The 12,799-nt window shown below is 39.2% G+C and overlaps 2 protein-coding genes across 2 annotated transcripts in view; one reads left to right on the forward strand and one right to left on the reverse strand.

Moving 5' to 3' along the window:
• LOC110974541 (lysophosphatidic acid phosphatase type 6-like) overlaps positions 1 to 1,262 on the reverse strand; it is a 44,507-nt gene extending 43,245 nt beyond the window's left edge. The window contains exon 1 of the mRNA XM_087140553.1: positions 1,135 to 1,262. The gene's annotated coding sequence lies outside the window, so the exon portion shown is untranslated. The remainder of the gene's footprint in view (positions 1 to 1,134) is intronic.
• LOC110974735 (organic cation transporter protein-like) lies at positions 1,161 to 12,398 on the forward strand. The gene is made up of 10 exons (XM_022226557.2): positions 1,161 to 1,685; positions 3,447 to 3,550; positions 4,642 to 4,796; positions 5,148 to 5,316; positions 5,999 to 6,137; positions 6,522 to 6,616; positions 6,859 to 7,067; positions 8,589 to 8,697; positions 9,334 to 9,542; positions 9,913 to 12,398. The coding sequence occupies exons 1-10, from the start codon at positions 1,161 to 1,163 to the stop codon at positions 10,059 to 10,061; spliced, it is 1,863 nt and encodes a 620-aa protein (XP_022082249.2). The 3' UTR covers positions 10,062 to 12,398.
• Positions 12,399 to 12,799: the final 401 nt, after the last annotated feature.

Here is a 12,799-nt window from a genome sequence, read left to right on the forward strand (position 1 = left end):
CTGTATTCCATTGGGGTCCTCACAAAAAAGAAAAACATTTATACAATACTAAAAATATTAAAAAATACAGTGGTGGTTAACATAGATTTTTTTGAAAATGTGTAAGATTTTGAAAAATAACCCACAAGTTTAAAATTTTGATTTTGATGACAAGTACATTTTGGCTGTTTTATAAAAATTTTGTAGAGTATTACAACTTTTTACTTCATTGGGAAGCGAATTCCAAAATTGTACTTCAGTATAGAAGAAAGTGTTGCATTCAGGCCCCTTTATACAGGGAACAACAACATTTGTTGTACTACTACTGGAATAACTGTGTGTATTTGAAACTTTTTTGAAATTCTCACAAAGATAATCTGGTGCCATATCATGAAAAATGTTATAAACCTGATTCAATTTTAACTGTATTACCCGATCATTTACATTAAAAAAAACCCAACCCTTTCAATTCTGCTTGTCCAATATGAGATCTGGGACCTAGGCTTAGAATAAAACGGACGATCTTATTTTGAGTTATTTGCAACCTCTTTTTTAGTTTAGTAGACAGTGCAGAAAAGCAGGATAAGCAACAGTAATCAAAATAACATGTTCTGAGAGCAGAACATAATTGTTTACGAGATCGCTCACTTAAACAATTTACATATCAATATAAAAAACTTAATCTTGCTCTAGCCTTTTTGATGACAGAATTGGCAACATTCTCACAATTGGCGAGGTACAAATTACGAATGTATGTATGCTAAGTAGTACATAGTGTGAACTGGCAATTAATGGGGTCACTTGCGCCCTATGGTTGACCAGAAGGGGTCACATTTCCGGAGGCCGAAGGCCAAGGGAAATAGAATCCTTCAGTCGCGTCACAAGCCTGAGGGGTACGGTCGATTATGCTAGTTGATGCAGTGTGGCGTTTTATGCCTTATGATGTTTCGTGCATTCCATATGTGACACGGAAAAAAATCGCCCTACGTGCGCGTACAGCCACAAAGGGCTTTTCAATACTCTCTAGCTCTACGGACACTGCACTCTGCAGACTCAGGCTCGAGTTCTGTCATCCATGTTCTATTGAAATCCATCTCAACATTCGATAGGAACAAGCTGGCTTCGGATGACCAGTTGCCTTGATTTTGAACTTACATTTTACACGGGACTCCCTGTCCAGGATGAAGTTCGATATCATTTTGAACCACGTGGGCACCTTTGGTACCTACCAACGACGTATTTATTTTGTCATGACGTTAGTGGCCATTCCTTCCGCTCTGCACACTTTTAGTCCGGTGTTTCTGAGCGCTAAGACCGATCACTGGTGCACCGCGCCGGAACTCATCCGCTACCGGGACAACTGCAGCTCTTTGCCTCTTGACGACCCCGATCAATGCTCAGCTTTCTTGAAGAGCATTAGCATTCCAAAAGAGGTGGACACCGAATCGGGCAAGATCTCTTACTCCCAGTGTCGGCGATTTAATCTGACTGGTTTAGACGTGGTAACTGACAGCGGAATTCTGCTTTCACAACCTTTGATCTTGACTGGTGGTGAGGAAGATGACGGTGTTACTTTTACATATGAGGATGCAAAAAGTTCTATCTACAACCAGACTTTGGAAGAGGATGAAGCTATCCAAGTTATCCCATGTGATAAAGGATGGGAGTATGACACGTCACAATATAGCAGCACAACAAACCATCAGGTATTGCATCCATCGTAATTTACCGCCAGTCCTCCCAAGAATGTCTGATCTGCTTTGTTGTGATCCTTTTAATTGCCTGAATTTTTTCAACTACATGTATTTGGACTCCATTTAGCACACAAGTAGCATCCCAAATCAAATTTTACATTTTTTGGCAAGGACCATGTTATGTAAATATTTGATCCTGTTTATTTTGCTCCAATTAAAACGAAAAAAAAGAAGAAAACATCCTGCTGAATATTTCCATCTTTGTCTATATTACATAGTGGTGCCCAATAAGGCTGTCCCGAATATCTGAAAAACCGAGTATTCAATCAATTATCGAATATTTGAAAATTATTTTTTGAATTTAAATATTCGATTGCAAAATTCATGAAAAGGAAGAGAAATTTAATTTTGTTTTAAATGAGAAAAATTGCACTATGGAGGCTTATTTCAAGCAGATTAAAAAAAAAGCAACAGAAATCTTTCAACAATTCAATAAGTAAGTTACTCATTAAACAATTTAAAAGGAATTGAAATTTTCAACAAGGCAAGAAGTATTGTTCATCTTATTATTAAATCTTGCCAAATTGTGGCTGGAGATACTCCTAGACGTGAGAAGCTATTATGTGATTATAATGTACAATTGAGTGCATTATTGCACTGGTTTTGTGTATTGTTTGTTCAACAACCTGCCGGTCGGTTGACCGCATATTCTATCAAATTGAAGGTCAGACCTAGTGGCCAGTATTAGGATCTAAAAGCAATGAAAAGTAAGTTTTTGAGTTGACGAAAATCAGTAAATTGGCAGGGGTGCACAAATTGTATGTAATAAGACCTATAAAATAATACGGTGACGGTTTTGGGCTGAAAAATGCCAAAGTTCAAGGGAGATTGAAAACCATTTTTTGGGGGGGCCCAAACTTTTTGGGGATTGGAATTTTTATGTTACCTTATGTGACCTTTGTAATGGGCAAGCTTTTTTAAACACACTTTTTGAAGGAAAAAAAAATTGAAATAAATAGACCAAAACAAAGCTATCTTTTTTGGGGGTGGGGGATATGCCCTTCTTGTTGCCTCCTCCTACAGATCCGCCCCTAGTAAAGTTTATTCACTGATCTGTATTCTGTTAATTGCTTTGGTACTAGTCAATGCTGTGTGATACAATGTAGTTTCTCAAACTACAAAGGAGATAAGCCACTTCATTGAAAAATGTCACTGCCCTGAAATTATCAAATGATTAGTTGAGAACAAAAGGAAAGCAGAGGGAAAGGATAAGACGTCCCTTTACACAAAACAAAAAAGCTAAAACAAAAAATCCAAAACCTACCAAAAAAAATTATTAGAAAGTGGATGGGTGGGGTGGGTGCGGGGTTGTGTATGCTCCTTTAGGATCTGCTACCGATTGCATTTAGACTGGGTTTAGGAAAGATAGTTTTTCTTCTGCTTTTTCAAAAGATTGAGAGTGACTTAGAGGCCATGTATGATAAAGGTCTCTTATTCTGACATAAATGAAAGCAGTGGTTTTTATGGTAAGAGTTCCACACCCAGCTCCAACGAAATCACCGTGACCATCAACACAAATCACATCTCACTTTGTACTTACATGGACAAGTCCGTTTAGTTTCAGAAAAACATAAATTGTCTGAAGAAAAGTTATTCTGTGATCATATTTCAAAACTTGTATTGGTGTTTATAAAACTCAAAATTTGTGGTGACTGGATTTCAGATTTCTCTCTGTTATCGTGGTTACAGGACAAAATCTCCTTTTCCTTTCAGTATGAACTAGTATGTGAGAGAGCCAGGCTCATCAAGTATGCTCAATCCGCCTTTTTTGCTGGAATGTTGATTGGCTCCTTTCTTATTGGATTATTGGCTGACTGGTAAGATTGAACTCATATCCAATGTCATATCCAGGTCTTGGGTCCACAGGCACAAAATGGAAATTTTCTGAAATAACTGTGAAAACATTTCTCACCTTGAGAGAATCCTTATTATGCTTCAAGATACACGTAGGTGGCATTACCTGTTTAAAATGCTGACTTTCACTTCTGTTTAACTAAGCAAAACATTGGCAACATGTCTGGGGAGCCTCCCCACCCCTCCCCCCACTGGCTGTACCACTGTAGATATCCCAGTTACATGAATAAGGGAATAAATATGTGGTTGGCTGGTCTTAAACTCCCCGAGCAGCAGGTGAGGACATTATTAGAAGTCATTCTCCTCAACAAGGTCTCAAACGTTACATGTTGTTTAAGACCAACCAAGCACATACATGTATTTATTTCCAGTCATAAATACAATTTTAGACAGCGTCAAAGAAAATCAATATACAATACATTTCCAAGGATTTTGTGCAAATTTTCCAAAAGAATCTTGTTATATGGATTTGGCGCACGCAGACTCTTGACCAATCAGAATCAAATAAACTGTCTTGTATCGAGGTACCAGTGCATGATATTATCAAATATTAATACACGGTGAAGTTGCACATTGTTGAATAAACACTGTCTGAACATAGAATGTAGAATAGGCCATGGAGGTCCTTGGTAAGACACTGGTGTAGCATGATTGATGACATGACATTATAAGAAGAGTAACCTTCTCAGCCACTTCCACCCATCACTGTTACATTGGAATTCTGACAAATCCCCTTGAGCAGTCACAGTTGTGATATCACGATTTTTCCAGCTCCAACACAACAGGCACCAACAAATCTGTAATATTGTTAGCTCAAGTACCCTGGCAGACATATATTTGCTAGCTTTGCTAGGTGAGGTTGGTTAGGTCAGGTCAAGCTATTGTCACTGATTTCTGATATTGTGTAGGTTGCCTTGGCGAGCACTGAGTCTGGTATTTTCAGACATCTGTATACATTCATGAAAAAGGTATTTCTCAGTCCCTTGCAACCAAGTGCTTTTTGTGTTGTTTTGGATATTTCTAAATCAATATAAAATTTCATCACTTTTCACAGGATTGGTAGAAAACCAACATTCTTCATTTGTTTGGTTGCTTCATTTCTGGCCGGTATTGCCCAAGCATTTGCACCCAATCTGGCTGTTTTTATCGTGGTCCGTTTCATAGTGGCACTCTTTAAATGGGGCCTGTACACAATGGCTTTTGTAATCGGTAGGTTTTAGTAGTGTGTAGCATTATTTAAAAAGCCACCATTTATCCTAACTTGCTGAGAGTTGGGTATTTCATATGAAAGTTGCCCACTGTGAACTCAACCTGTGACACATTCTTTGTCATTATTATGGCCATCCTGCATTCCAGACAAGTAAAGCTTCTGTTTGCATTGAGTTCCTTTCCAATAGTTCGTCTATTCCAAGTTTGGACAGTTTTGTAATCATAGCTCAAGTCTTTGTGAGCACAAAGTATACAGAGTTCCTGATGACAGCAGATAATATTCGCAACTTATCAACTCCACATACATTGCATTCATTCCTGAGAATCCTCCTTTTCATTTTTTTTTTGTAGGCACTGAGTTTGTTGGTCCGTCCATCCGAGCATTTGCTGGACAATTCATCAACATCTACTACGCGATAGGCTACATGTTGCTAGCTCTTTTTGCTTACTTAATTCGTGACTGGAAGATGCTGCAGCTAGCTCTCACGATGATCTATGTTCCTTTTATCTTTCTCATTCCGTTAGTAATACTGTACATGTAGATAGTGCACATGTCTCAGTATTCATGTTTAATTCTAATGACTCTTAGTGTTCAAATCTTGTTTCATCTCATCACTCATGGGTGCCATTACCCAGTGACTTCCATTCCAAAGTTCCAAAATGAAAAAAATTTTTTGTTTAGATATTTGTGATGAATTGACATTGTAAACTGCAGCCTATGTGACTGTAGTGTAGTGTTAAGACAATTATGATAAAAAATATGAACCGATGTCAAACTACATAAGAAAAGGTGAGAACATGTTAATTCACACACTTCATAGGAAAAATAATCCGCTATAGACATTAGCATTATTGAATACGAAGCTAACACGATGCCAAACAACACATAAAGCAAATTGAATCCCTCGTAAGTCACTTGTCCTTGAACAACAGAAGTTGAAAGAGAAGCTTTCACTTTTTTCAGGTTTCAGAGCAATGAAAATTTAATGCGTACGACTAGACTGCCTCCTGTCTTGTGATGGTCACATGACAGGTCAGGAGAGGGCTTCATTTCAGTAGCACCATTCACAAAGACACTTGCACTATGTCCATTGAGTCGTGAGCTCTTGCTGTGAGGTATAGAGTCCCTAAAATTGTACCTTTTTTATTAATTTCATGAATAATAATAAGATGTGGCTTTTTGGAATTCTTATTTTTTGTAGAGTTCTCCCTGAATCCGCTCGCTGGTTGATGTCTCGTAACCGAAATGAAGATGCTGAGAAGATCGTGCGAAAGATGGCAAAGGTTAACAAGGTGGAACTTCCAGCAGATCTATTTGAAGAGGACAAGAACCAGGAGGAGGTGTGATACCAGACAAGACTGAATTGGCTTGGATGACAGAATAACTATCTGATAATCCCTCTTACATCCCTTTCAGGCCCTTAGACAATTTTATAACTCCCTGTTACTTCAGGAATAACGACTACATTATGTTTATGATTTGTTGTGCATTTTAAGGTGTATCTCCTCATATACATGTACATTGTAAGTGTAAACTGTGAAATTTTAGAAGTTCAGTACTTTACCTTTCAGTTCGCATTTTCCCAAGTAATGTACTGACGGCTTGGTTACCAATTTATGAAATTATCACATGGGTGTTTTTTACATTTTGTCTGTCTTCCAATAACCATACCATGAAGGTTGGTTCTGTTAGTAATGGCATATAGTTTCTTTTCAATTCTACAGCAACCCGAGATCACTGTCGTTCGTAGATACACCTATCTGGATTTAGTTCGCACTCCCAACATGTGCTGCAAAACCATCAACATACTGTTTTGTTGGTTAGTCATTCTCTTAATTATGCAACTAAATTATTTTCAATAATTGTCCTATATTTTATACAGTATAATGTGAATATTAATGGTCAGTACTATTCAGTGGATAATTGAAGGGCATATATTCTAAGAAAAAAAGCAATTTGATTTTGCATTTTGGTCACTTTCCTTTTGGACATTTTGAAAACTTACCAGAAGGCACTTTACAAATACAATATAGTTTATGTCCTAATGATGATTTCTTTCAGGTTTGTCAACAACATGGTATACTATGGGATATCTCTGAGTACCTCAGATTTGGGTGTAGATCATTACCTTGCTGCATTTGTTGCCGGTGCTGTTGAAATACCAGCCTATATCATGGCAATACTCTCCATGCAGTATATTGGTCGTCGTTTGCCACTTTGTCTTTACCTTGTGGCTAGCGGAATCGCCTGCGTAGGAGCCACTCTCTTTTGTAAGTTGATGGTAATAAAATGCTGGGGTAAGGGTAAGAAAGAGGTGTGTTGGGATGGGATAAATGGGGGATTAGTTGGGGTGAGGGGTGGGGATTGGGCTGAGGTAAGGGCTGCTGTTGGATAAGGATAGGAATGGGGTAAGGCTGGGTTGGGTTGGGATAGGGGAAATGGGGCTCCATTGTGGATAAAGTTGAGGGTAGGGGCGTGGTAAAGGCTGCTGTTGGATAAGGATAGGTACTGGGTTGGGCTGGGTTGGGATAGGGGAAGTGGGGGCTCCATTGTGGATAAAGTTGAGGGTAGGGGCATGGTAAAGGCTGCTGTTGGATAAGGATAGGTATGGGGTTGGGCTGGGTTGGGTTGGGATAGGGGAAGTGGGGGCTCCATTGTGGATAAAGTTGAGGGTAGGGGCGTGGTAAAGGCTGCTGTTGGATAAGGATAGGTACTGGGTTGGGCTGGGTTGGGATAGGGGAAATGGGGCTCCATTGTGGATAAAGTTGAGGGTAGGGGCGTGGTAAAGGCTGCTGTTGGATAAGGATAGGTATTGGGTTGGGCTGGGCTGGGTTGGGATGGGGGAAATGGGGCTCCATTGTGGATAAAGTTGAGGGTAGGGGCGTGGTAAAGGCTGCTGTTGGATAAGGATAGGTATGGGGTTGGGCTGGGTTGGGTTGGGATAGGGGAAATGGGCGCTCCATTATGGATAAAGTTGAGGGTAGGGGCGTGGTAAAGGCTGCTGTTGGATAAGGATAGGTATGGGGTTGGGCTGGGTTGGGTTGGGATAGGGGAAATGGGCGCTCCATTGTGAATAAAGTTGAGGGTAGGGGCGTGGTAAAGGCTGCTGTTGGATAAGGATTGGTATGGGGTTGGGCTGGGTTGGGATAGGGGAAGTGGGGGCTCCATTGTGGATAAAGTTGAGGGTAGGGGCATGGTAAAGGCTGCTGTTGGATAAGGATAGGTATGGGGTAGGGCTGGGTTGGGTTGGGATAGGGGAAATGGGTGCTCCATTGTGGATAAAGTTGAGGGTAGGGGCGTGGTAAAGGCTGCTGTTGGATAAGGATAGGTATGGGGTAGGGTTGGGTTGGGATAGGGGAAGTGGGGGCTCCATTGTGGATAAAGTTGAGGGTAGGGGCATGGTAAAGGCTGCTGTTGGATAAGGATAGGTATGGGGTTGGGCTGGGTTGGGTTGGGATAGGGGAAGTGGGGGCTCCATTGTGGATAAAGTTGAGGGTAGGGGCGTGGTAAAGGCTGCTGTTGGATAAGGATAGGTATGGAGTAAAGCTGGGCTGGGTTGGGCATTTGGCAGGGGTTACTTGGGGGCAGCATAGCAGCTTGTCTTTGGGTTCTTAGCATTGTAATTCAATGGGATTTTGAATATACCCTTGGAAAGCAATCAGACGTTTTAAAGAATTTGGAGCCAATGAATTTCTTATAAAACAAAGGAGTTGTAATGTTACCAACTCTGTGTCTGGCTCATTCTGTTCATGTTACCAACTCTGTATCTGGCTCATTCTGTTCATTCTTAGCCCCTGGAGCTGGTCGAGCAACTGTTGCCATGATAGGAAAGTTCTTTATAACTACAACATTTGGGATGATATACACCTATTCTGCTGAGATCTATCCAACACAACTCAGGTAGGTCAATAATTGTCACTATGATTATGGGAATACTCTATCACAACAGATGATGATGAGATGCTACAGCGTGTAACATTTGTGTCACAAGCAAAATTAATCTGGTTCATGTATTTCAGAAAGTGATACTGTAAAATTGAGTGACGTTGAATATTCTGACGTGGTACCATGAAGGTTGTTATATATCTGCCCTCAACAATCTCGGTCAATAGTCATATATCATACACTCCGACAAAGAAATTCAATACAATAATGCAATTATGCCATATTTCGTAAACATTGAAGTAGGAACACTTCACTGTGTATTATTTAAATGAAATGTATTTGTTAGTATTTATGACATGCTTTGCATGTCTCGTTTTCACTGTATCATTGATAATTATTTTGGACTTGTTCTCTTATTGGTTAGAATTTGGCCCATAAAACCTCTCTAACAAATGCACTGGTTTTTGATGTTTTTAATTACCCGATGGGTCTGCAACAATGAAACGATTCAATCTTAGACAATAAAACAATAGGTAAAATTCAGTTACATGTACATGTAGTTTTTGTATTGTGTTGTCTTGGAAATCAGACACACAGGATGAAACTTGTTCTGTGAGTCTTCAACATTTGAATATTCTGTTTTGTTGGCAGGAGTCAAGGTATGGGCTTGTCTTCCATGATGGCCCGTATCAGTGGCATTATCTGTCCTTTCATCTTAGAACTAGGTGCTGTCTGGTTCTCTTTGCCTTACTTCATCTTTGGTGCTTTCTCCATCTCCTCTGGTCTCCTCTTACTCTTCCTGCCGGAGACAAGAGGCAAACCCTTGCCAGAAACTGTGGAGGACGCTGAAAGAGTTGGGAGTGAGTATCTATGACCATGGACCCCAGAATCAGGGAGGACATGGGTCATGCAAGGGGAAGGGGAACTGAGTTGTTTGTCTAGACATTGCCCAACTCTTAGACAGATGTTAAGAAATTCATCTGGAAGAAAGTTCATGTTGTGTTTTTCTTTTTTTGGGGGGGGGAAATGATTAGGCATTTGCATAGAATTGCTTTTCTTCACAAGTCCCTCCAAACTCACCCAAATATTTTGTATGTCTCAAAGGAAAGCAGTACATAGCACAGTAGTTATTATTTTTGTTGATAAATAGGGTTTCGAGCAGGTGCTTGATGTGTACAGGTGGTATTTTTCTGACACATTCAAATATTTTGATTTTTGTTTTTGCTGCAGAGGGAAATATTTGTCGCTGTCTTCGTAAAAGTAGAGAAGAAACAAATGATGGAGACGCCAGCATGGATAAAGGGCGGTACAAGTCTGTGCCTAAACAGGAACCAGCAAATCATGATGGAAGTCAAGAAATAGCAACAGAGAAAGTGTGAGACTGGAACACACTACATAGTGGTCAGTTTGATGTTCCTGGAAAGAAATTCCATTATATTTACTTATTGTAGTTAGTGTCAGTAAGCAGTTAGTTTGGTAACTTTCTTTTTTACCCCGTAACTGAGCCCAGCTATCTTAATTTAGACATTAGCTTTTCCTTAAATCTTGGAAAAGCTCAGCAGTTCCACATGACACCTTCCAAATCCTTGACACAAGACGCTGAAGGTTGTGAAGACCAGAGTCATCAGGTACAGTGTTTAATGAATCGTGTCCTGACTCTGGTCAGCAGCTGGCATATACACTGTGACAAGTTAGTGCAGTAAGCCCTCCTGTATCTGTCTGGTTCATTTCCGTTTGCCTGTTCATTATTATCTTACATCACATCTGGAAGAGGCCCCTAATCATCTACGTCCACTGATTAGGACCATGTCATTATGACAAATAAACAACCGAAAGTAAGAAGATAAATTTCAACCAGAGTTTACTCTCTTGCCCAAACCCCACGAACTCAAAGAGTTAAGTTGATAATCCCACCTACTCTTAATCTGTTAAAAACTGCATCCTGCACCTCCAATGCTTTGGTGTTAACCCTAACAGTCCTCGATCCTTCACCTGTTGGAGGACTGAGGACTGTGGTACAGTGTGTAGCCCTACAAAAGCATTATAGAAGTTTGTGTTCAGTCACAATTTGGAGCTAGCCCTTTGCCACTATCAGAATAATTTGTTACTAGAGGCATATTGTAGTGTTCAGCATATCTTTAAACCCCCAATCCTTAAGTGTCATTTGTAATGATTTGAGTACATAATTTGAGATCACTGCCAATAATCAGTCAGTGATATTTCATTTTAGGTGTTGTGTAATGGGAAGTGATGTTTGTACATGTACTTCACTCCATTTTACATGCTTGTGTTCTCAAAGCACACACTTCTAGAAATGGCACAGTGCCTGAATTCTCGGTTTCACAATGGATTAGTCTGACAAAGAGATCAGCAGTGTCAATGAATAGATGTTGGAGTGTTGATTTTCAAAGGACAACAACCAGAATCAGAGACTTCCAAAGTACACACAGCCATAAGGGATTGTGAACTTAAGCAAAAAGCCACTACAAAGTGCATGTAACAAAGCAATAACTACATGCACTCAACAAAGCATGGCTTCACTGTCGAGGCCTTCTTTCATACAGGTACACAACAGTTCTGCATTGATAATACCAACAGTAACTTACCACAAGTGCTGTGAGATATTCCAGTGTAGTTTCCGGGGGGGGGGGGGGGCATGCCCTCATTTGAAATCTCTGAACAATGTCCATTGTAATGCAGCTGCAGCTAAGTTTCAAAATTTAGCCCTAGTTACACCATGGTACATTTCTAGAGGCTGGTACTTCATTTTTTAATGTCATAAATAACATTTAAATCTTTTTGATTTAGTTTTACGTCTGAACTTTCTAAACTCTTAAAAATCAGTTGAATTTTATTACAATGCTGCTTTATACAGCCATGATATTTTTCCTATTTTTCTAACATTCGAGATTTTTTATTTGCTTGTGTTTCCACTGTTGTCAATCTTCTCTACTACAGCCAAGCTACTTATGGGGTTCCACAGGGAATGCATAATTTCCTATATTTTGTTCAGGGGCAAATGACATTCCTGTTTTACATTTCTGAGTGGTCTCATATTATTTTAACCTTTGCTTAAAAAGGTGAATTTGTTGATGAATTTTTTTAGAAATATTTTTGTAGATAAATTTGTGAACTTTTGCTGGTATAAATTAAATTAGTAAATTAGATTGGTTCAACACTCACTGGAACTCATGGAAATTGGAGATATTGTGCATGGTGAATTAGAATCTAAGAACTGGCTAGAATTTAGTGATGAACAGATGTGTGAAGTTGCATTGGAGAAGACAAAATTGTCATGGAATGCTTTCTTTGCAGAAGCAAGGTAAAACTTTGGTTTGCCTTGAGAAACAGGGATTGAAGAAGGTTGCGGTATTAATAAGCAGAAAAAAAGTTGAGACGGGAACCTGTGTTATTTCAGTGCCTTTGTGCAACCTCAGGCATGTTTCATCATTATATAAATGACTTCTCCGGAGTTTTGCGTGATAATTATTTTAACCAAGAAAAGTAAAACAATAGAATGTGTCATTCTGTTATATTATATTTCGCTAACTAAATATTGATAGAAGGTTTATTTGTACCATGTAAGAAAACCACATTTGAAGTTTTGACATTTTTAAAGTAGATCCATCTATTTTGCCATATTTAATACATAACATTTTGTGGATACAGGATATTGAATCAGGAATATTACTTGGTCATCGTAGTATCTTGTGATACAGGATATTGAATCAGGAATATTACTTGGTCATCGTAGTATCTTTTGATAACAGGATATTGAATCAGGAATATTACTTGGTCATCGTACTATCTTGTGATAACCGGATACTGAATCAGGAATATTACTTGGTCCTCATAGTATCTTGTGATACAGGATATTGAATCAGGAATATTACTTGGTCATCGTAGTATCTTGTGATACAGGATATTGAATCAGGGATATTACTTGGTCATCGTAGTATCTTGTGATACAGGATATTGAATCAGGAATATTACTTGATCATCGTAGTATCTTGTGATACAGGATATTGAATCAGGAATATTACTTGGTCCTCATAGTATCTTGCGATACAGGATATTGAATCAGGAATATTACTTGATCATCGTAGTATCTTGTGAT

Source organism: Acanthaster planci, linkage group LG08 (assembly GCF_054643075.1).
Source record: "Acanthaster planci isolate LZ-2023a linkage group LG08, COTS_SCS, whole genome shotgun sequence".
Taxonomy (NCBI): domain Eukaryota; kingdom Metazoa; phylum Echinodermata; class Asteroidea; order Valvatida; family Acanthasteridae; genus Acanthaster; species Acanthaster planci.

Bases quoted from the DNA above. Each gene is read 5' to 3' on its own strand.
- LOC110974735 (XM_022226557.2), top strand. From the start codon at position 1,161: ATGAAGTTCGATATCATTTTGAACCACGTGGGCACCTTTGGTACCTAC. The intron at 1,686-3,446 runs GTATTGCATCCA...TTTTCCTTTCAG, and splicing joins GCAGCACAACAAACCATCAG to TATGAACTAGTATGTGAGAG. The intron at 6,617-6,858 runs GTTAGTCATTCT...GATTTCTTTCAG, and splicing joins ATCAACATACTGTTTTGTTG to GTTTGTCAACAACATGGTAT.